This window comes from Oncorhynchus clarkii, chromosome 20 (genome assembly GCF_045791955.1).
Source record: "Oncorhynchus clarkii lewisi isolate Uvic-CL-2024 chromosome 20, UVic_Ocla_1.0, whole genome shotgun sequence".
In the NCBI taxonomy this organism is placed as follows: domain Eukaryota; kingdom Metazoa; phylum Chordata; class Actinopteri; order Salmoniformes; family Salmonidae; genus Oncorhynchus; species Oncorhynchus clarkii.
In genome coordinates, this window is record NC_092166.1 from 29,778,489 (window position 1) to 29,800,310 (window position 21,822).

Consider the following 21,822-nt stretch of genomic DNA (forward strand, 5'->3'; position numbering starts at 1 on the left):
TGTGAAAAGGGGAGTGGGGGGAAATCGTCTTGAGGAAGTGACGATCGTTAAAACCAAGTGACGTCAAATTATGTTTTGTTGAGGTTTGTTTGTGAATGACAGAACAGTGGAAGCCCACCTCAAATGATCCAGCTAGCTAACTAGGTTATCTACCATAAATAGTTATCAACCCTAAATGGTTATTAGTTATATATATATATAACAGTGGATATTCTAGCAAATAGCGCGACAATTAACGTAGAATTTAATCCAGGCCACTTGAAATCAGAATCCAGCGAATGGACCGAGAAGGGAACAACAGCTAGCTAGCCACATAGCTAACGTAACGGTACCGTATCAGCGTTACGTCAAGACAGTCAAGGATAAACGAGAAACGTTGGCTGACTGACTAGCAAGAAAATAAGCTGAGAGAGGTAAGAACAGTTAACTACATACCTTGCTAGATAGCTATCTACTTGCTGGTTTATAGCTTTGTTGGCCATAAGTAACCATTCAACGCCACATTGTATGTAATGTTATTTAGATAACGTTAGCATAATAGTTAACGTATAGTAACTACCTAGCAATCCCCCTCACCTGTCTGATTTCGTTTAAACTAATGTTGTTAACTAGGTAGCAACTGCATAGAAAACCAACGTCACAATAACACTGTGTGTGTGTGTGTGTGTTCCCAACTTGCCTGTTGGAGAAGGTGCAGGGAGAATGTGAAGCACTATGGCCAACTTAGAAACCTACCAGGAGTACCAACGGATTGAGGACTTTGAGGAGGACTCACCTCACGGGGAAGAGGACCTATTAGTACATGTGCCAGAGGGCCTGAGAGGTACTGTACCACTTATATTACATAACATATCTTGTCCTAGCTATCAGTGCTAGACATAACGCTATCTTATGGTACAATATGATTTGGTGAGAAATTTGATTTCTTGTAATGACACAGTAATGGCACGATTCCTGTTTCCTATAAGCACTAGGAATGGGAATTCCCAGGGACCTCGCGATAAGATGTTATCTCGATATTTAGGTGCCGATATGATATGCATTACGATTCTCACAATTCTATATGTATTGTGATTCGATGTTCCAAACATATTGATCACCATATACAGTATCTGCTGCAAAGGGATGAGAGCCATGACAAAACGAGTTTTGATCAGTCATGGAAATAAAAGTGCTGAAAACAAATTGTCTTCCAATTTAAAAAGAAAATGGAGGACAAAGTATGAAGGCAAAATACTGGAGTTTTGGTGCAGGTACAGCCAACTAGCACAAAAATAATATTGCAATATTGTCAAAACGATACAATGTATCATCAAAAATAAGTATCCCTATATGTAACTATCGATTCCCTCCCCCCCAATCACTTATAAGCACAGGCACTAGATTCACTTAAAGTTGTTGTTTTCTTCAATTCATACCTGATCAAAACTGTTGTTGCTGTTTTGTTGAGGGGGTAAAAAGTAATGGTTTCTTTGAATCTCTTTTTTTCACCCCTAATTTGCAGACTCATGGCACCATATCAAGAATCTGGACAACTTTTTCACAAGAATATCCTTTTAACAAATGTTGTGATAAAACATGTTTCTCTGGCAATATACAATGCCTTCGGAAAGTATTCAGACCCCTTGACTTTTTCCACATTTTGTCAGATTACAGCCTTATTCTAAAATTGACTAAATTGTTTCTTTCCTCATCAATCTACACACAATACCCCATAATGATAAAGCAAAAACAGTTTAAATTATTTATTTTTGCTAATTTCCTAAAAACTGAAATATCACATTTACATAAGTATTCAGACCCTTTACTTTGTTGAAGCACCTTTGGCAGTGATTACTGCCTTGAGTCTTCTTGGGTATGACACTACAAGCTTGGCACACTTGTTTTTGGGGAGTTTCTCCCATTCTTCTCAGCAGATCCTCTCAAGCTCTGTCAGGTTGGATGAGGAGCATTGCTGCACAGCTAATTTCAGGTCTCTCCAGAGATGTTCGATCGGGTTCAAGTCCTGGTTCTCGCTGGTCAACTCAAGGACATTCAAAAACTTCTTCCGAAGCCACCCCTGTATTGTCTTGACTGCGTTCTTAGAGTCGTTGTCCTGTTGGAAGGTGAACCTTCGCCCCAGTCTGAGGTCCTGAGCACTCTGGAGCAGGTTGTCATCAAGGATCTCTCAGTACTTTTCTCCGTTCATCTTTGCCTTGATCCTGATTGGTCTCCCAGTCCCTGCCGCTGAAAAACATCCCAACAGCACGCTTCACCGTAGGGATGGTGCCAGGTTTCCTCCAGACGTGACACTTGGCAATCAGAGTTCCTATCTTGGTTTCATCAGACTAGAGAATCTTGTTTCTCATGGTCTGAGTGCCATTCGGTGCCTTTAGAAAACTCCAAGCAGGCTGTCATGTGCCTTTTACTGAGAAGTGGCTTCTGTCTGGCCACACTACCATAAAGGCCTGATTGGTGGAGTGCTGCAGAGATGGTTGTCCTTCTGGAAGGTTCTCCCATCCCGACTGAAGAACTCTGGAGTTCTGTCAGAGTGACCATTTGGTTCTTGGTCACCGCCCTGACCAAGGCCCTCCTCCCCCGATAGCTCAGTTTGGCCCGGCGGCCAGCTCTAGGAAGAGTCTTGGTGGTTCCAAACTTTTTCCATTTAAGAATAAGGGAGTTCATAGTGTTCTTGGGGACCTTCAATGCTGCAGAAATGTTTTGGTACCCTTCGCTACATCTGTGCCTCGACACAATCCTGTCTTGGAGCTCTACGGACAATTCCTTCAACCTCGTGGCTTGGTTTTTGCTCTGACATGCACTGTCAACTGTGGGACCTTTATATAGACAGGTGTGTACCTTTCCAAATCATGTACAATCAATTGAATTTACCACAGGTGGACTCCAATCCAGTTGTAGGAACATCTCAAGGATGATCAATGGAAACAGGATACACCTGAGCTCAATGTTGAGTCTCATATCAAAGGGTCTGAATACTTATGTAATACTTATGTTTTGTAAACATTTCTACAAACCTGTTTTTGCTTTGTCATTATGTGGTATTGTGTGTAGATTGCTGAGGAAATTGTTTTATTTTCTTCATTTTAGAATAAGGCTGTAATGTTACAAAATGTGGAAAAAGTCAAAGGGTCTGAATACTTTCCGAAAGTCACTGTATATGCTGTGGCTTATTGGGTTGCAAAGAATAATTTCTTTCAAGGTGATGTTTAAAATTGCAGCTTTATAATGTGTGTTTCTGTACTCTCACCTAATGATCTAATTTATAAAGAGGCAATTTCAGACACAGTTTTGACATCTTAATCTAATCCAGGCAGTATGATGTCGCTAGATACAAATGCAATTTATGATGCGGTGACTTTAAATTAGGCACTTGCCTCAGGAGAACGACTTTCAATTATGTGTGTTCTTCCAGATCAAATGCTCTGTACTTTAATGATATTGATGCCAGACTGGTTCACTTCAAGTTGCTTTGTTGTTTTTTTCCTTCTCCATGGGTTGTATTAGGTCTACTTAAAAAATTACGAATAAACATGCATTGTTATTATTCGATTAAGCATCAAAGGTTACTTCAGAGTAATTGTTTTGTCGGGTGTGACAACACTTAAAGGGCAATTCCACCACTTTTCAACCTCACTTTCATTATCTCCAGCACAATATCATTGTCTACATATGTCAAAATGCTGAAATTCAACATTTTGTAGAAAATAATCAAATTGAAAAAGTTCTACATGATGATATCAAAGTTAAAACATAAAAAACAAGTGATTTTGAAAATGTTTGATTTGCGGTGACGTGGAGAGAAATAAAATACCCTCCCTCTGGCTAAGCTCATTGCAGGTTTTAAAAATAACTGTCTTTTTTTACTTTTAAATCCTACCCTGTGGCGTTAAAGAGAAGCATATTTTTGGACCTTATTGTCTTTATAGAAACGCTTATGTAGACACTGGTATGGTGTTGGAGATAATGAATATGATGTTATGAGATGGAATTTCCCTTTAAATTCTTTGTTTTTCTTTACTTGAATTTCCACATCTATCAGTTCCATCAGAAGAATGGCTTTGCCTGTATGATGTTATCAGAGTTCTTTGAACTTTTGTAAGTATATCGATTTATTTACAATCCTCATGCTATTGTAAGATATATTTTTTACTTTTAAAACGATATTCAAAGTTTATATCAGCTAATGTTTAACCCCAAAATCTCAAACTCCTTATTGCAGTCAGTTCCTGTTTGTGGTCACATTCACAACATTCCTGTTCAACTGTGTGGAGTATGATATCCTGTTTGCCAATCGGGCAGTGAACCATACAGGACCTGGCCAGAACCCCCTGGACAGAAACAAGGTCACTCTGCCTGATGCCATCCTACCAAGCCAGCAGTGCACTGAGAGGTATGTCAATCAGCATTGTCTTACATGGAACCCAAACCAGCTGCGCGCGTGCGCCATAGTGCATAAATGTATTTTGTCCCCCCACACCAAACGTGATCACGACACACAGGTTAAAATAATAAAACAAACTCTGAACCAATTACATTAATTTGGGGACAGGTCGAAAAGCATTAAACATTTATGGTAATTTAGCTAGCTAGCTTGCACTTGCTAGTTAATTTGTCCCTTTTAGCTAGCTTGCTGTTGCTAGCTAATTTGTCCTGGGATATACACATTGAGTTGTTATTTCACCTGAAATTCACACGGTCCTCTACTCCAAAAATTTATCCAAACATGAAACGGTGAATTGAATCGTTTCTAGTCATCTCCTCCTTCTAGGCTTTTTCTTATCTTTACTTTATATTGCAATTGGCAACTTTAATAAATTAGGTGCATTACCGCCACTGACCTCATTCGTCTTTCAGTCACCCATGTGGGTATGACCAATGAGGAGATGGCACGTGGGTACCTGCTTCTATAAACCAATGAAGAGATGGGAGAGGCATGACTTGCAGTGCGATCTGCGTCACAAATAGAACTGATTTCTATTTTAGCTCTTGCCAACGCAGACGCTCGTTGGCACGCGTGAGCAGTGTGGGTGCAATAATTGAATAATATAGATTTCTACATTTATTTTGCAATTTAGTCAGCCTGTTAATAGATGTATTGGTAGATGGATTGTGTGTGTGTATACAGTTGAAGTTGGAAGTTTACATATACCTTAGCCAAATACATTTAAATCAGTTTTCACAATTCCTGACATTTATTTATAGTAAAAATTCCCTGTCTTAGGTCAGTTAGGATCACCACTTTATTTTAAGAATGTGAAATGTCAGAATAATAGTAGAGGGAATAATTTCATCACATTCCCAGTGGGTCAGAAGTTAACATACACTCAATTAGTATTTGGTAGCATTGCCTTTAAATTGTTTAACTTGGGTCAAATGTTTTGGGTAGCCTTCCACAAGCTTCTCACAATAAGTTCGGTGAATTTTGTCCCATTCCTCCTGACAGAGCTGGTGTAACTGAGTCAGGTTTGTCGGTCTCCTTTCCCGCACACGCTTTTTCAGTTCTGACCACAAATTTTCTATGGGATTGAGGTCAAGGCTTTGTGATGGCCACTCCAATACCTTGACTTTGTTGTCCTTCAGCCATTTTGCCACAACTTTGGAAGTATTCTTGGTGTCATTGTCCGTTTGGAAGACCCATTTGCGACCAAGCTTTAACTTCCTGACTGATGTCTTGAGATGTTGCTTCAATATATCCACATACATTTCCTTCCTCATGATGTCATCTATTTTGTGAAGTGCACCAGTCCCTCCTGCAGCAAAGCACCCCCACAACATGATGCTGCCACCCCCGTGCTTCACGGTTGGGATGGTGTTCTTCGGCTTGCAAGCCTCCCCATTTTTCCTCCAAACATAACAATGGTCATTATGGCCAAACAGTTATATTTTTGTTTCATCAGACCAGAGGACATTTTGAGAAAATGCACGATCTTTGTCCCCATGTGCAGTTGCAAACCGTAGTCTTGCTTTATTAAGGCGGTTTTGGAGCGGTGGCTTCTTCCTTGCTGAGCGGCCTTTCAGGTTTTATCAATATAGGACTTGTTTTACTGTGGATATAGATACTTTTGTACCTGTTTCCTCCAGCATTTTCATAAGGTCCTTTGCAGCTGTTCTGAGATTGATTTGCGCTTTTCACACTAAAGTACATCTCTAGGAGACAGAACACGTCTCCTTCCTGAGCGGTATGGTGGCTGCGTGGTCCCATGGTGTTTATACTTGCGTACTATTGTTTATACAGATGAACGTGGTACCTTCAGGCGTTTGGAAATTGCTCCCAAGGATGAACCAGACTTGTGGAGCTCTACAATTTTTTTTCTGGGGTCTTGGCTGATTTCTTTTGATTTTCCCATGATGTCAACTAAAGAGACACTTTGAAGGTAGGCCTTGAAATATATCCACAGGTACACCTCCAATTGATTCAAATGATGTCAATTAGCCTATCAGAAGCTTCTAAATCCATGACATCATTTTCTGGAATGTTCCAAGTTGTTTAAATGCACAGTGAACATAGTGTATGTAAACTTCTGACCCACTGGAATTGTGATACAGTGAATCAGAAGTGAAATAATCTGTAAACAATTGTTTGAAAAATGACTTGTCATGCACAAAGTTGATGTCCTAACCGACTTACCAAAACTATAGTTTTGAGATTTGTGGCGTGGTTGAAAAACGAGTTTTAATGACTCCAACCTGAGTGTATGTAAACTTCTGACTTCAACTGTATATATAAACTACCTTTCAAAAGTTTGGGGTCACTTAGAAATGTCCTTGTTTTTGAAAGAAAAGCACATTTATTTTGTCCATTAAAACAACCTCAAATTGATCAGAAATACAGTGTAGACATTTTTAATGTTGTAAATGACTATTGTAACTGGAAACCTCAGATTCTTTATGGAATATCTACGTAGGTATAGAGACCCATTATCAGCAACCATCACTCCTGTGTTCCAATGGCACGTTGTGTTAGCTATTCCAAGTTTATCATTTTAAAAGGCTAATTAATTGCAATCATGTAAGCACATCTGAAAACTGTTGTTCTGATTAAAGAAGCAATAAAACTGTTTCTCAGAACAAGAATAGACTGACGAGTTTCAGAAGAAAGGTCTTTGTTTCTGGACATTTTGAGCCTGCAGTCGAACCCACAAATGCTGATGCTCCAGATACTCAACTAGTGTAAAGAAGGCCAGTTTTATTGCTTCTTTAATTAGAACAACAGTTTTCAGCTGTGCTAATGTAATTGCAAAATGGTTTTCTAATGATCAATTAGCCTTTTCAAATGATTAACTTGGATTAGCTAACACAACGTGCCAGTGATGGTTGCTGATAACGGGCCTCTACGCCTATGTAGATATTCCATAAAAATCTGCCCTTTCCAGCTAGAGGACAACATTAGCAATGTCTACCCAGTTATCTCTGTTACCAGTTCAGGTTTATTGTTTTTGTACATGATCTGGCAGAAATGAAGGTGCTTGAGTGCATGATGTACACTTTCCTGATGTACACTTGTCTTACCACAACCAATGTCAGAATCTAAATCCTTTTTCATTTAAATTGTGTATTGACAAGGCCACAGTAATACCAGGGTATATATCTAAGAGCCTGCAGAACTTCATCAGGGTTGAGAAAAGGGATTTAATTTGTACAGCATAATGTAATTTTGACCAGTCATTCCGAGGCTAATATTTGCTTATTAGATTTGTGAGAGAGAGGCTCACATTCGTGGAGCACAGAGCATTGGCCTACTTTCACATTGCCTTTGGGTTATTCTTCCACTCAGAACATTATGATGAGTACATTTAGTTGTGTATCAGAGATGTTAATTGTAAAATAAGCTCTTTTGAGTGGCAGTCCTATTATTGTCATTTCCTATTACCTAATTGAAAGTGGTCATTAATTGAACTCATTTGGATGGCTGTCGAGCACTTAAGTCTAATTCTGTTCAATGGACCGAGGGAATGGCTGCTGTTTTAGTGAAATTTGATCCTGAGTTGTTTGAGTAATGCGTGCTGAGAAACCTTGTGTTAAAGAGCTTAGTTAGTTATGCCTACCAAGCAAAAGCTTTGGTAGTCATGACTTCTCTGTCAAAGACACATCTGAAAGAGAAATTAAGTTCTGTGCAACATACTGGCTTATTTAGAAATAGCCATGGGATGGTTTTTCAATACCGTCAACAGCGTTGAAACAATTTCTTTCAATATCTTTTATACATTTGAATATTTGTAGCTACTTTTAAGTAAGTACCTGCAGTCAACTTGTGCAATACGTTAGGAGAAGATTGCGTGCTTCATTTCACCTGTGACATCATTTTTCATTCTGAAGCTTACCTGTCGTCCCCAGTCACGTGGTGTTTGAGACTGTATAAAATGTTTGCAATGTGCTCATTAGCGTTTAGTGAGCATTCTCTATGGGATTTATACAGCCTAGCAACTACTGTACATTTTAGCTGTTTATTTCAAAATACTACATTTAAGTATAAAAAATAGATTCAGTTAAGTATTTATCCTGCTATGACTGATTTATAGCCCTGCATATTCACGTAGCCTTCTCCTAAAACATTTGTAAACACAAGTTGCAACACCGCCAGCCTGTAGTGGATGACTGGTTCCTGGAGCAGGTTATTTGTGTATCTGTGTTCAGAGTAGTACCAGGGAAAACCATGTAATGGATAGTCCCTGAATGGTGAGACTCAGTAGCTGGAAGGAATCACTGTGAAATCTGGGCAGGCAGCCTGTGGACCACATGACATCCTCTAGTACTGCAGCAAGACCCAGACCCCACCACAGCAAAATCTTTTTCCAAAATGGATAAACCATCTTGCTTGTCTTTTGCAATATCGTTAATCTGATTCTGCACACAATCCTAGACTGCGGGGTTATAGTAGACCCCCCCCCCCCCCCTAAAAACTTCAGTGACTGAATGGGTGTTTATATAGAAGATGATTACACACCACTGCTAGGAATTCTATCCCAGGAACAGCATGTCCCACCATTTTAGAACTACTGACTTAGTCTGCTTCCCCCAACTCCTCTCTGTTTCATCATTGAGTTGGTCTTGAAATTAAAGAGCTGTCACACAAATCAGGAAGTAGCCTAACTTTGTCACAACGCTGTTTGTATTTGGATTTTCATTTCAAAATTAAACTCCTGCATTTGTTTATTCTCCTGAATATGTTTACCAGGATGGCTAGCTAGATAATAACCTGTGTGTGACTTGAAATGGGATACTTTACCAGCTGATTCTTAGTAATTCTCTGATACGCAGGAGAGACTGTTACTGAGACATATCCAAGCAACAAACTGTGAACAGGAGTGCAGTATCTGAAGATACCTCTCAGTAGAGCCTTGCACGGGCATGAATTTTAAGCCCGAGCCCCACCCATGCAAGCGACGTTCAGGCCCTACCCAGGCTCGATTGTTTCTGCCAAATCAGAAATAACTTCCGCCATTTTGTAAGTTAGCTGCTCCTCTGTCACTCTGCATGCACTCAGCTTATGGCGGCCTGTGAGTATCCTATGAGTATCCGTGAGTATCCATAGCAACGGCGCCGCTTGGGCTGCTCCGCTTAATGAAGAGCCATGAGACAGCAGTTAGCTGTTAGCTACTTTTTGTCATCTCTAAACTTATTTTTTGTGAAATAATCTGTCTTATATTTGACAAGGTTAAAGCATTTCTGACACAATGTTATGATCTTAGTCAGACATGTCTACTGCGCAGCAGAGCACGTGCAAATGACTCCGCTTCAAAATGTTAGTGATCAATTTAGTGATACCCGAGCCCTGCCCTTACCCTAGTTATTGATGAAAAAACATGCCCGTCGGGCTGGTCGGGTAGCAGAGCTCTACCTCTCAGGCCCCACAGCTTAATTACAGCATGTGGTTGGTTCAGGTCACCCATGAGGAGTCTTAAAAGCAACAGATTCATTAGGCTCCTTTACTCTCATTTGTAGATGGTTATTTTGATCATACATCAATGGTGAAAATGAATGATTTTGACCTGCTCTTTATGCAGCTGATGAATGGCTCGTGCCATCTTCCCACACGCATGCATTTTCCACTACGTGGAATGAACCACTGAACCCTGTCAAACATGGACCAAAAACACAAATCTCTTAAATATACATTTTCCCCCCTTTTGTCATCCTTTCTTCTCCTCTGTAGGATCCAGGAGAACAGTTGGATCATCTTCCTGCTCATCATGGCAGCCATCTTCTGGGTCTACCGGATGATCAAGGTCTTCTGCAACGTCCTCCACTACTGGGAGATCCGACAGTTCTACATCAAAGCACTGAAGATCAGAATGGTAAGGCGTGATCCCACAGTCTCATGAAACTGTGATCTGCCAAATGGTTCAAGGTTGTTTTAGCAACTGTTTTAGCAAAATAAGATTGCTTGGATTACAATGGTTTCAAAAGACGCCAAGATAAATGTTTGTGGTCGTGCCCACCCGCCTTACGCACGAGTCCCTCCTATCACGGTACAATCTCTGAACACTTTTGACCTCTGCCCTTTCGCCATTTCAGGGCGAGCTGTGTAACTTCACGTGGCAGGAGGTGCAGGACCGTCTGATCAGCCTGCAGCGGGAGCAGCAGATGTGCATCCACAAGAAGGAGCTAACTGAGCTGGACATCTACCACCGCATCCTGCGCTTCAAGAACTACATGGTAGCCATGGTCAACAAGTCCCTGTTACCTGTACAGTTACAGCTCCCCCTGTTGGGCAATCTGGTGTTCCTCACCCAGGGCCTCAAGTACAACTTTGAGCTGATTCTCTTCTGGGGTCCGGGGTCGCTTTTCCAGAACAAATGGAACCTGCACCCCAAGTACAAACGTGCAGGCAACCGTCTGGAGCTGGCCCAGCAGCTGAGCCGGGTCATTCTTCTGATGGGCGTGGCTAACCTGCTCCTCTGCCCCTTCATCCTGGTGTGGCAGGTGCTCTACGCCTTCTTCAGCTACACCGAGGTCATCAGGAGGGAGCCGGGGAGTCTGGGAGCACGCCGCTGGTCCCTGTACGGCCGCCTCTACCTGCGCCACTTCAACGAGCTGGACCACGAGCTGCACGGCAGACTGGGTCGCGGCTACAAGCCCACCTCCAAGTACATGAACTCGTTCACCTCACCGCTACTGACCGTGCTGGCCAAGAACGTGGCGTTTTTCTCGGGCTCGGTGCTGGCCGTGCTCATCGCGCTGACCGTGTACGACGAGGATGTTTTGACCGTGCAGCATATCCTGACCGCCATCACCGTGCTGGGAGTGGTCATCACCATCACCAGGTGAGTGAGGAGACAAAATGGCATCCACAGGGGGAATGGTGACCTCTCGGGATGATCTTGTACTGGTTGTGTTTTGTTCAAAGGAGTCGTTCCTTCCCGCTTCCCATTGCGGATGAGTTGGTATGGAACAGCTGAACCTAGTTTCCAGAATATGGTTGCCACTCCACCAATTCTAATCTAAATCTGATGAGGAATGAGCGAGGGGGTAGAAGGGAGGGAGCTCTCGGGAATGTCTATCCATAAAGAAATTCAGCCTATGTTAAACCCACAAACACAAACGCACACCTATTAAGACGAGGTGCTGGCTAGCGGAGTAGAAGACTTGAAAATAAAAGAGAGCCGCACACTCTAGGAGCTCAGATACAAAAATGTAATTACCAACGTTTCGACAGCCAAGCTGTCTTCATCAGGGTATAATCACAAACACTGCGGGATGACTCGTTTATATAGTGTCAAAAGACACAGGTGTCTGTAATCATGGCCAAGAGTGGCCTGATATCATTGGTTAATAATCAAATATTAAAATGTCATACAAAGAACAGCATACAAACAAATGGATAGCATACGATCATAGATTAATTTGACTACACAAGCTTACAAACAATTACAATGGCAAAGTCACAATAATCACAAGAATGGCTTCAGATCAAAGTCTACGTTGAGACCGAAGGGCGCAAGGGTCTTTAAATTAAAGATCCAGGCAGCCTCTCGTTTTAACAATAAATTATCAAGGTTACCCCCTCTCCTAGGGAGGGTGACATGTTCGATGCCAATATAACGCAGAGACGAAATCGAGTGGCCTGCCTCCAAGAAGTGGGCCGCAACTGGAGAAGTAAAGTTTTTACACCTAATGGTGCTACGATGCTCTGAGATACGTACTTTTAATTCACGCTTTATTTTACCTACATCATTTTTACTACAAGGACAAGTTATAAGATAAATAACTGCCTTAGTGGAGCACGTACTAACACCTTTTATTGGGATCGATTTCCCTGTTTGTGGGTGTTTGAAGGATCTACATTTATAAGTGCCATTGCATTGAGCACAGCCATTACATTTGTAATTTCCATCTAGTAGGGGCGCAAATAGACGTTGTTCAGGAATATCTTGGGGTGGTAAATCAGAGTTTACCAATTGGTCTCTGAGATTTCTGCCCCGCGAGAATACGACCAAGGGAAGGTCCGAAAACACATTGCCGAGACTATCATCGGATTTTAGGATGTGCCAATGTTTGTGAACAAAACCCACAAACATACCAGTCCGTCCATGATCTATGTCATATGTGTTGTGTGAAAAAGAGAGATGACGTCTGTGTGAATATGCCCTCTCAGGTCGTTCATCCCAGACGAACACATGGTGTGGTGCCCGGAGCAGCTGCTGCAGTGTGTGCTGGCTCACATCCACTACATGCCAGACCACTGGAGGGATAACGCCAACAAGAGTGAGACCCGGGACGAGGTGGCACAGCTGTTTCAGTACAAAGCGGTGGGTGAGAAGGGCCAGACAGTAAATAGACGGGCTCATTGGCTTCACCTTAGATGGAAAGGAATTACTGAACTTTATATGGCTTTATGGCATACGGTCTGAGGTTAAATTGTTCTTGTAGCAGACATGTAAGGGCTTAACATAGGCTGACTTCTTTGAATGACTCAATACCTAAACAAGTGCTTTAATTGTAAGTAGTTATTTATGTACACTCCAATTCAAATGAATTCACCATAATATGACACGCCCCACACAGGAATGAATTGATGTTACAGCACTTTAAACATTTGTTTGGGTGACACTATGTAAAGTAGTCAGACTTGAGATCCGAGTGCTTCGCTGTTCTCACAACTCTCTCATTGACGTCAATGAAGGATGGCGCAGGCTATACGCTATCAGACACCCAAGAACGTCTAGTCATTGCTAGTTAGCATTGGCTCGCACAACTACCTCCAACTTCCTGCGTACCGATCACCGAGACGCATAAATGGTATGCGCGAGTTCATCTGACTCTGGGGAAGGAGATTAAGGGCATTTCCAAAATCCCGAAGTATCCCTTTTAAGCGTGCGGATCTGAAGTCTGAACATATCTTCCCAATGCGAATCCCTTTCTAGTGTAACTCACCCGTGTTCTGTCTGTTTAGGTGTTCATCCTGGAGGAGCTGCTGAGCCCCATCGTCACGCCCTTCATCCTCATCTTCCTCCTGAGGAACAAGTCCCTGGAGATCATCGACTTCTTCAGGAACTTCACCGTGGAGGTGGTCGGAGTTGGCGATATCTGCTCCTTCGCACAGATGGACATCCGTCGCCACGGAAACCCACTGGTGAGTTCAGGTCGCCTCTGCGGCTTTACCGTTCGCTCATTTAGGATGTTTACCGTATTGGGGAAGATTTGTCGCGTCGTTAGTGCGGAAAGCGTTTGTAATTTGGCATGTTGAAATGAGAGACTAACGCGGTTAATCGTCAGATATCGCCACGTTATCAGTCATACTGTCCATGCTATTACAAATCAGTTTACACTTTGTGTGTGTTGTTGTTGTCCTGATATTAGTGACCACTTCTGTATAATGGTGTTAATTCATATTTTTGTTGGGCAAAGTTCCTGTGAGTGATGTATAACCACCCGGTTGTCTTTTCAGTGGATGTCAGAGGGCCAGACAGAGGCATCTGTGTACCAGCAGGCTGAGAACGGCAAGACTGAGCTGTCCCTGATGCACTTCACCATAAAGAACCCCCACTGGCAACCCCCACAGGAGAGCTCAGTGTTCATCAGCCATCTAAAGGAGAAGGTGCATCAGGACGCTCAGGGAGGACCCCCCACCCAGCTGCTGCTCTCTGAGGCCCCGCTCTGCTCCTCACTGCTCTCCAACGAGTCCGGCAACGCAGTGAGTGACTAACTCACCACCACCAATTCCTAGTCAGTCACAGTTAGTACACAGGAAGATATTTGCCTCAACACTCTGTATCAGCACCCCTACTCTCATTCAAACGGTTTCATCCAACAATGATGTCAATGTATTGTCATTTCTGAAAGATTTTTGTTTAGTATTGGATTACATTATGTTGTGTTATTTGTCAGCTTTCTTGTATACTGACCTCTGTATCTCTGGGTTATGTTTTCCTGTCCAGCCTGACAACCTATTGGCCAGTGTCCTGGCCCACCCTATTCTGACCGCGTCAGGCCTACCTGGCCGAGACCGCCGCTTCGTCCCTCCCAGCACGGCTGCCTCAGCCGCAGCCAGCGTCCTGGCCTCACTGTCCATCTCCCACTCCCAGCTCCCCCACGCCAGCCGATCCCACTCGCATGTTCTCCTGCCCTCCACCCACCCCGACAGCACCATGTACTGCAGTGACCGCACTGTCATTGACAGGTAGATAAACAGACTCCACGCTCTGCAAATGCACTCCACGACACACAATATTTAGGTTGTTCTATAACACAAAAGTGTTGCTTGATTGGATACTTGCATGCCAAAAGTGTGTTATTGATTTGATATTGAGGTTAGTTGAAAGTGGGTGGATTAAGTGATGAATAACAGTGTATTTAGATGTTTTTTTAGGCTTGCTAATAATAGCTTGTTGTTTCCTCAGCATGTCAGCCAGTGACTCTCGGATCAGGAGCACGACAATGCTTTCAGAGTTTGCCTTGGCCGAGATGAGTCTCCATGCTATTTACATGCATGAGGTAGGTAACCTCAAAGGGATGACCTCAGGGTCCTTATGTTTATTTAACTGGGACACTAGGGCTGACTAAAAAAGAATCTTGGTCCATTCGGCTGGTCGAAATGTTGTGTGTGTTATTCCATATATAGACACAGCCTATGTGTTTTTAATAAAATCAACAATATGTAGGCTACTAAGCTTGTCTAATACTTTAAGCACACCTATTAAATAATTAAGACACAGATATTACACAAGAGGGAGCAAGAGATCAAGGTAGCCTAACCAGAAGAAACAAAACCTGTTCCCGAACCACCACCTCCCGTTGCCGCTTCTGACCTTCGCAGATTCTGCCGTTACACTCCCGAAGTTGCCAGTAATAGGCTATACCAAGGGTCTGCAACCTTTTTCCCATTTGGAGTGCCAATTTATCTTGTCATTTCTACCGATCCGCGTGCCAATTATGATTTTCATATGCACATTTTCGTCGAACAGTTTCATTTATTTTATAATAAAGTTGTCTCAAAATTGTCATGTGATTTAATAAAAATGATATCTAAATGAAAAATTATACACATCTTAATCAAATATTGCCATTGCCAACTTTTTAGTATTATTTTATTTTTGATTGAACCTTTATTTAACTAGGCAAGTCAGTTAAGAACAAATTCTTATTTACCCCGGGCCAAACCCTAACCCGGACGACGCTGGGCCAATTGTGCGCCACCCTATGGGACTATGTAAAATTAGCATACATATAATGCCAACAAATAAAAACGTTGCAGCTGACTACGCATGACCTTTCTGCGAGGAACTTGAAACATTGTATAAAATATTAGTGTTCTGGAGTTTCATGAGCCAGTGAGCTCTGGACAGGCACATCTGTAGGCTATTTGCGCAAGGGATTATTTTTTTATTTTTTTTTCAACCTTTATTTAACGAGGCAAGTCAGTTAAGAACAAATTCTTATTTTCAATGATGGCCTAGGAACAGTGGGTTAACTGCCTGTTCAGGGGCAGAACGACAGATTTGTACCTTGTCAGCTCGGGGGTTTGAACTTGCAACCTTCCGGTTCCTAGTCCAACGCTCTAACCACTAGGCTACCCTAATCAGGTATTTCTATTTTATGACGTTTCCACCGGATCAGAGCATTACTTTTTTCCCCCTTCCTTTCTCGCTGGGTGATTATCAAAAGGGAGAGAGCTGGAAATATTTTTCAAGTATGCTACATTAAGGAACTATTGTCATTCTCAATGGATATAAAAACAGACCTCCCTTTACTTGCTGTTTTGAGGTGAAGATGTCACTCCCTGACCTTAGAGATCATTTTAATTCTCTATTTGGTTAGGTCAGGGTGTGACTAGGGTGGGCAATCTATGTTTTCTATTTCTTTGTTGGCCTGGTATAGTTCCCAATCAGAGGCAGCTGTCTATCGTTGTCTCTGATTGGGGATCATATTTAGGCAGCCTTTTCCCACATGTGGTTTGTGGGATCTTGTTTTTGTGTAGCTGCCTGTGAGCACCCCAGAACATCACATTTCGTTTTCTTCTGTATTGTTTTTGGTGAGTATCATATTTATTAAACACGTGGAACTCTAAGTACACTGCGCTTTGGTCCATTCATTCAGACGAGCGTGACAGAAGAAAAAATTACTTAGAAGCTCCACGGCTCATTAGTGGTGGTGAGTTAAGACGATCAGAAATACTATCAGATCCCCAAATGGGCACATTTATAGGCCTACATTTGCATGCAGGCCCGGCAGCCAAGGCTTACTTCTGTGCGTAATCGGGTGTGTATCCTTCCTCAACATTGACAGGAGCGCTCCAAACAAAACAGTGAATAAATTGACCGCTCGTAAATGGAATGAAATAAACCAAAACTTGTTTCTCACTATTGTAGCCTAAGTTGTACCCTTAGCAAACAGCGTGTCCACCCTGACAATGAGAACTGTAAAAGACTATTATAATAATAATATTGAATGCATTAACAGAAATTACGTTAACCAAACATACATTGTAGATGATAAATTATGGGAATTAACAGTAAATGTACTACTGGTGATACTGGTATGCCATCTCCACGGCCTCCGCAACGGATTAGTCCACTGAAACAGGCGTCAATCAAGACGTGCCATAAAAAAAAAAGATTTGTGCAACTGTTCGACTAAAAAAATTCTCAGTCCACCAACAGCCTATCGACCAGTCGACTAAATGGGGTCAGCCCTAGTACGCACACACAAACACACAAGTGTGTCCTTTTCTGTCTCTAGGTCCACCAACAGAACTCGCTCCCCCACCAGAGGACATCAGGCCAGTGGCAGAACCCAATGCCAATGAGAGATCTAATCAGCAACACGGGTACGTAACAGTCATTCATCTGTTTTACTTAGGATCTTGGCTAAGTCAGATGGAGCATGTCGGGTTATGACATCCAGTTTATCAACTGTCTTATGCGCCGACCCTCTATGCAATCAGGTTCGCAGACGCACAGCGGCCACACAGCAGTCCACCTGTCTAGCATGCCCACCCCGCTGCGTCTGGGAGGCTGGACGGAGGAAGAGGAGGATGATGCAGAGGAAGAGGAAGTCCTCAACAGGGGATCGACTTCTAAACAGGACTCCAGGAGTAGTTGTTAAAGTGCCTTAAATAAAGGGGTGTGTTCCATCTTACCTCTATTTCCTACACACAGACACTCCTCCCTAACCTATAGGCTAATTTTGTCGGGAAATGTTCTATCTAGTAGTACTGTTTTTGCTTTTCTTATGCGAGCAATAGGTAGAAATAGCTCCTCCGTTTCCTGGTTTCTTAAAATGTTTGCCCGGTTGTGTGATACAACAAGCAAACTGCTGTGAGTATCTTTACAACCAGTAGTAACCCAAAATATTATAGTTTTCAGCTGATGACTGAAAGCAAAAAGAAGCAAAAAAGAAACTTAGAGGGGAGGCATAGAAATCTTGCACATAGAATGGATCTATCGCTTATCACACTTGCTTTCAATGAGAATGACAGATCTATAACTCTAATTTCTATCTGAAATGTCGGGTCATACTCAACTACGTAATGGACCTTAAAAAAAAAGGTGTTTGTGGCTCATTGTCTTTTCTTCTCTTCGTTTGCAGTGTTTCCTCTCCTTTCTCGATGAACATTGTGGCCTTAGATGATCTTGTTGGCGAGTATTATGACATCACGTAACACAACACGGCAGTTGGGAGAGCTCATTGGATAACCATTGTCTCAGCCTCCAACCCACTACCATGCCTCTCCTATCACATCAGGAGTTGTTGTGGCATCAGGGAAACTGACCTGTCTTCCATCCCTCTCACCATGTCATCATTTTGTTATAAAATGTATAAATGTTGCTCATAGAGGACTGGAGTCTGTTTGTGTGAGTGTGAAAGAGCATTGTGTGTGTGTGTGTGTGTGTGTGTGTTTAGAACTCGGGGAAAGGGTGGCATGCACAGCCAGGAGACTTGCAGGGCAGGCTTGAGCATGGAACATAGCAACACCTGTCACACTTTTGTTGCGTTTCTTCATGTGTTTATTTTTTTTTAAAATGTTTTATTTGCGCATCTGGGAGTTTTACAATGTGGGTCTGGGTTCACTTTCTCATGGTGGAAATGGTGTCTGGTGCTGAAGAGAGTACGGAGTGAATGCCTGACCATTTTCACTATATGAGGAAAGTTGAGGGCAAAATTATACATTGGCGTATTTGGCCATTACTTATTATTGCTTTACATTTGTAAATACACTTTAGCGTCTTATGTTCTGTCAGTTTTAATGATTGGGAAAGATGCCAAGTAATGCGGTGACCTGAAGTAGGCTGCAACTCTACTACTTAGGTCACCAATAGGACCCCACAAGAAAATCTGACAAAAGCCTACAGATGGACTAGATTCATTAACCACATTTCTAAACTGGACATAATGTCATTAAAAGCTGCTGTCTATGACTTTAATGGGCCTAATACCATGTTTTCGTCAGTATTAAGTTATTTATCTTCTTTTTAAAGTCCTTGGTGACCCTAAAACATTATTTAACAGGTAATAACTTGATTATTCTGTATCAAAGGATCACCAATCTTCTGTCTCCACTGACAACAGAGGTGTATTACTTGAGAAACGCACGAAGATCAAGATGACATATTTGCCCAGGCAGTAACTACTTTGTTGTGGGTAGCTATGAGAATAGGCAGAGATGCATATCATGTACAGTAAATCATTAAGTGTTGTTGATTTTGCATGTACTGCTCAACATGTTGTTCACGGAACACTTCCCCCAATATCCACACGAGAAGTCAACTTTTTAGTATAAGGGCTTCTTCTTAACATTGTCATTGCAGCTGTTGGAGTTTGTGGTTTTACTTTATTTGTAAGTTAATCCTATGTCAGTATTTTACTTTTCCTCAGAGAACAGCCTAAGATGTCATTTTAAATAAGATAATTCTCCCTTTGTCGTCCCAAATATTTAAACTGTCCAGATTTCTGAGATATGACCTATAATTAAATATTTAATTAATTACAATATGAGTAAAATAGTAATTATGTTAAGAAGCAGCTTTTCTGTGTTGGAGTGGTATGGGTGTACCCCAACAACAGAATGTTTTGGATGTATACCGGTCATGCAAATAGACAGCTGATTGGCCAGCTCAGCCAATGAGCCAACATGATATCGTATTATATGACAAAATTGCAAACATTTTTTAATGGTCTGTTTGAGATAGTTTGATGTGGGTTTTTTTAAGTCCTTTTTTTTTCTTCTTCAATTTATGTTTTGTCCACAAATACAAGTATAGTACGAGTCAACAACATTATTTGAGTATGAGTCAACTTTTAAAAAGTGAGATTTTCACTGGACAGTTACTTTAAGTTATGAATATCTTTAGTATTTCATATTTAATTTAGCATTTATTGGTTTCCTTAAGAATTAATCTTTACAGTAAATACATTCATACCAAATATGATTGGGATCTAATTTTAATAATATATTTTTTTTTAATTCTTAAATTTACCCCATGTAAAACACATGTATTTTCCTGGATGTAATTCTCATGCAACATTGAACAACACTGATTTTCTGATTTTTTTGTTGTTGTTGTTTTTGTCTTTGACACAACATTTTTGGATATGCAGCCTCGAAATTAAACAATCCTTCAGGTGTGCTTTAGCACCACTTAGTGGTTTCATCAGTACAGTACAACTCAAAGGAAAGCAAACATGTTTGTGTGTAAATGCTGAATGTAACCCACCCATCACCCCTAGAAATGTATCCTTGTTACTGTAGCCAGAACTGCTTATTGAAACATTACACAAAAGCTCTGTCGCTGCTATCCATGCCCGGCTGATCCAGTAACCTAGAGCACATCTATATGTATATCTCTGTATCCACCACTACTGTAAGACTTTAGAGAGCACGGGTGTTTGACGACTCTTTTCTTCATTTTGTTTTCTATATGTGTGTTTCGAAGGGGTGTGAGTGTAGTCATCAGTCTAACTATGCTAAGCTAACATTGACTCAAACGTTTTGCACTGACTGAAAATAAAATGTCTATTGATCGGTACCTGCATTACACTACATTTTAGATGGGTCCTGTGGAGCCGGGGTCTCAAAGTGATAGCGAGTGGAACTCCCATCCTCAGTGGCCGCTCTCGCAGTATGTATAATGTGCATATAGCATCACCATGCGTAGTATTGTTATCGTCCACACTGTGGGCCTATCGCGTACCTGGTTGTTGTTACCTCTGGTCAGTAAAAGTTCAGCCAGTAGGGGAAATGTCTAAATGTTTTCAGTAACATTTTAGGCTTAGTCAATGCTACAATTGGTATGGCTGTTGGTGTTCCATTTGTCATTACTGATGTATTGCGTTTTAGTTGTGGAGACATGATAGGTCATGTGTCTTGCCAGTTTCCATAGCTAGATCTCACTGCCTCACTTCTCTTTGCTTATTATGTAGCTTTATTTTGAGCAGTGCCTTAGGGTTGGCGTTAGTTCCTTATTAGAAACCATTGTATGTAAACCATCAGATCTAATTTGACTTTGTATTTTAGCAGCACGTGATGTACAGTATTTATTTTGGCAGGTTGGTCATGGTTGGCATCGAATATACAGTGGGAATTGTATTCTAATATTGTGGATGAGGCTTGTGTAACATGAACTACACCAGACTGCTATTTGACATCAAAGTAGTCAAATCACCTTCGCTTGATAAGAGAATGAATCTGATCAACGTTTTTGTTTTTGCACTGTCTGCCTTCCCGATCCAAAAGAAGCTGTTGATGAGGGGAGTGTTTTATACCCTTTTCAATGAAGTTGAATGATTTGTTTTATCACATCCTTGAGTCTCCCCACTCAATATCATTGCTTCTTATCCACTACAAACCAGTAAAAAATATATATATATATTTTGACTGGTACAAGGTGCTACGTTTTCGTATTCTAGTGTTGAATAGTTTGAGGCATCTTGTTTTCTTTGTTACTAAGGTTTTTTGTTTGTTTTGTTTAATTTAAGGAACACTAGCTGAGAAGAAACCATGCCAAAATGACCTGTTTTCAACACAGCTTTATCATACATATTTTGTTTGTTTTCTGTAACTGAATAGAGGCGAAGGAATTCTTATTTCGTGTGTATTTAATCATTGAAGTGTGTTCCAAGATGTAATGTACTTTGAAATAAAAAATGTAATATACGTTCTATTCTATGCATTTATTGAGTTGGAAATGTTTTCGTTGGCACAAACTTTCCAAATGTAATTCCTAAACTGCCATTAAGCATGAAATAAATATACAATTCACAGACGTTAATTTATTTCATCTTTTTTTTCTCAGTTTATTAGTGTGATAACTAGCAGTGGTGATTTTTAGCATGTAAATCGTGGTGAGCAAACACCATTTTATTTTATATGCATGCCAGCAAAGC

General features: G+C 41.3%; 1 protein-coding gene across 2 annotated transcripts; it reads left to right on the plus strand.

The window, feature by feature from the left end:
- The first annotated feature begins 60 nt into the window (after nt 1–60).
- On the plus strand, nt 61–21,597 carry LOC139376174 (autophagy-related protein 9A-like). Of its 2 annotated transcripts, none has more exons than XM_071118447.1 (15): nt 61–413; nt 689–823; nt 1,505–1,548; nt 4,031–4,095; nt 4,220–4,390; nt 10,154–10,295; nt 10,516–11,264; nt 12,596–12,749; nt 13,394–13,573; nt 13,889–14,134; nt 14,379–14,620; nt 14,841–14,934; nt 17,179–17,266; nt 17,384–17,562; nt 18,028–21,597. In XM_071118447.1, exons 2-14 carry the CDS (start codon nt 715–717, stop codon nt 17,542–17,544), a joined length of 2,445 nt encoding a protein of 814 aa, XP_070974548.1. In that variant the 5' UTR covers nt 61–413; nt 689–714; the 3' UTR covers nt 17,545–17,562; nt 18,028–21,597. The 2 variants fall into 2 exon arrangements, with proteins under 2 accessions (XP_070974548.1, XP_070974547.1); XM_071118446.1 differs by having other exon boundaries at nt 89–413; nt 692–823.
- Nucleotides 21,598–21,822: the final 225 nt, after the last annotated feature.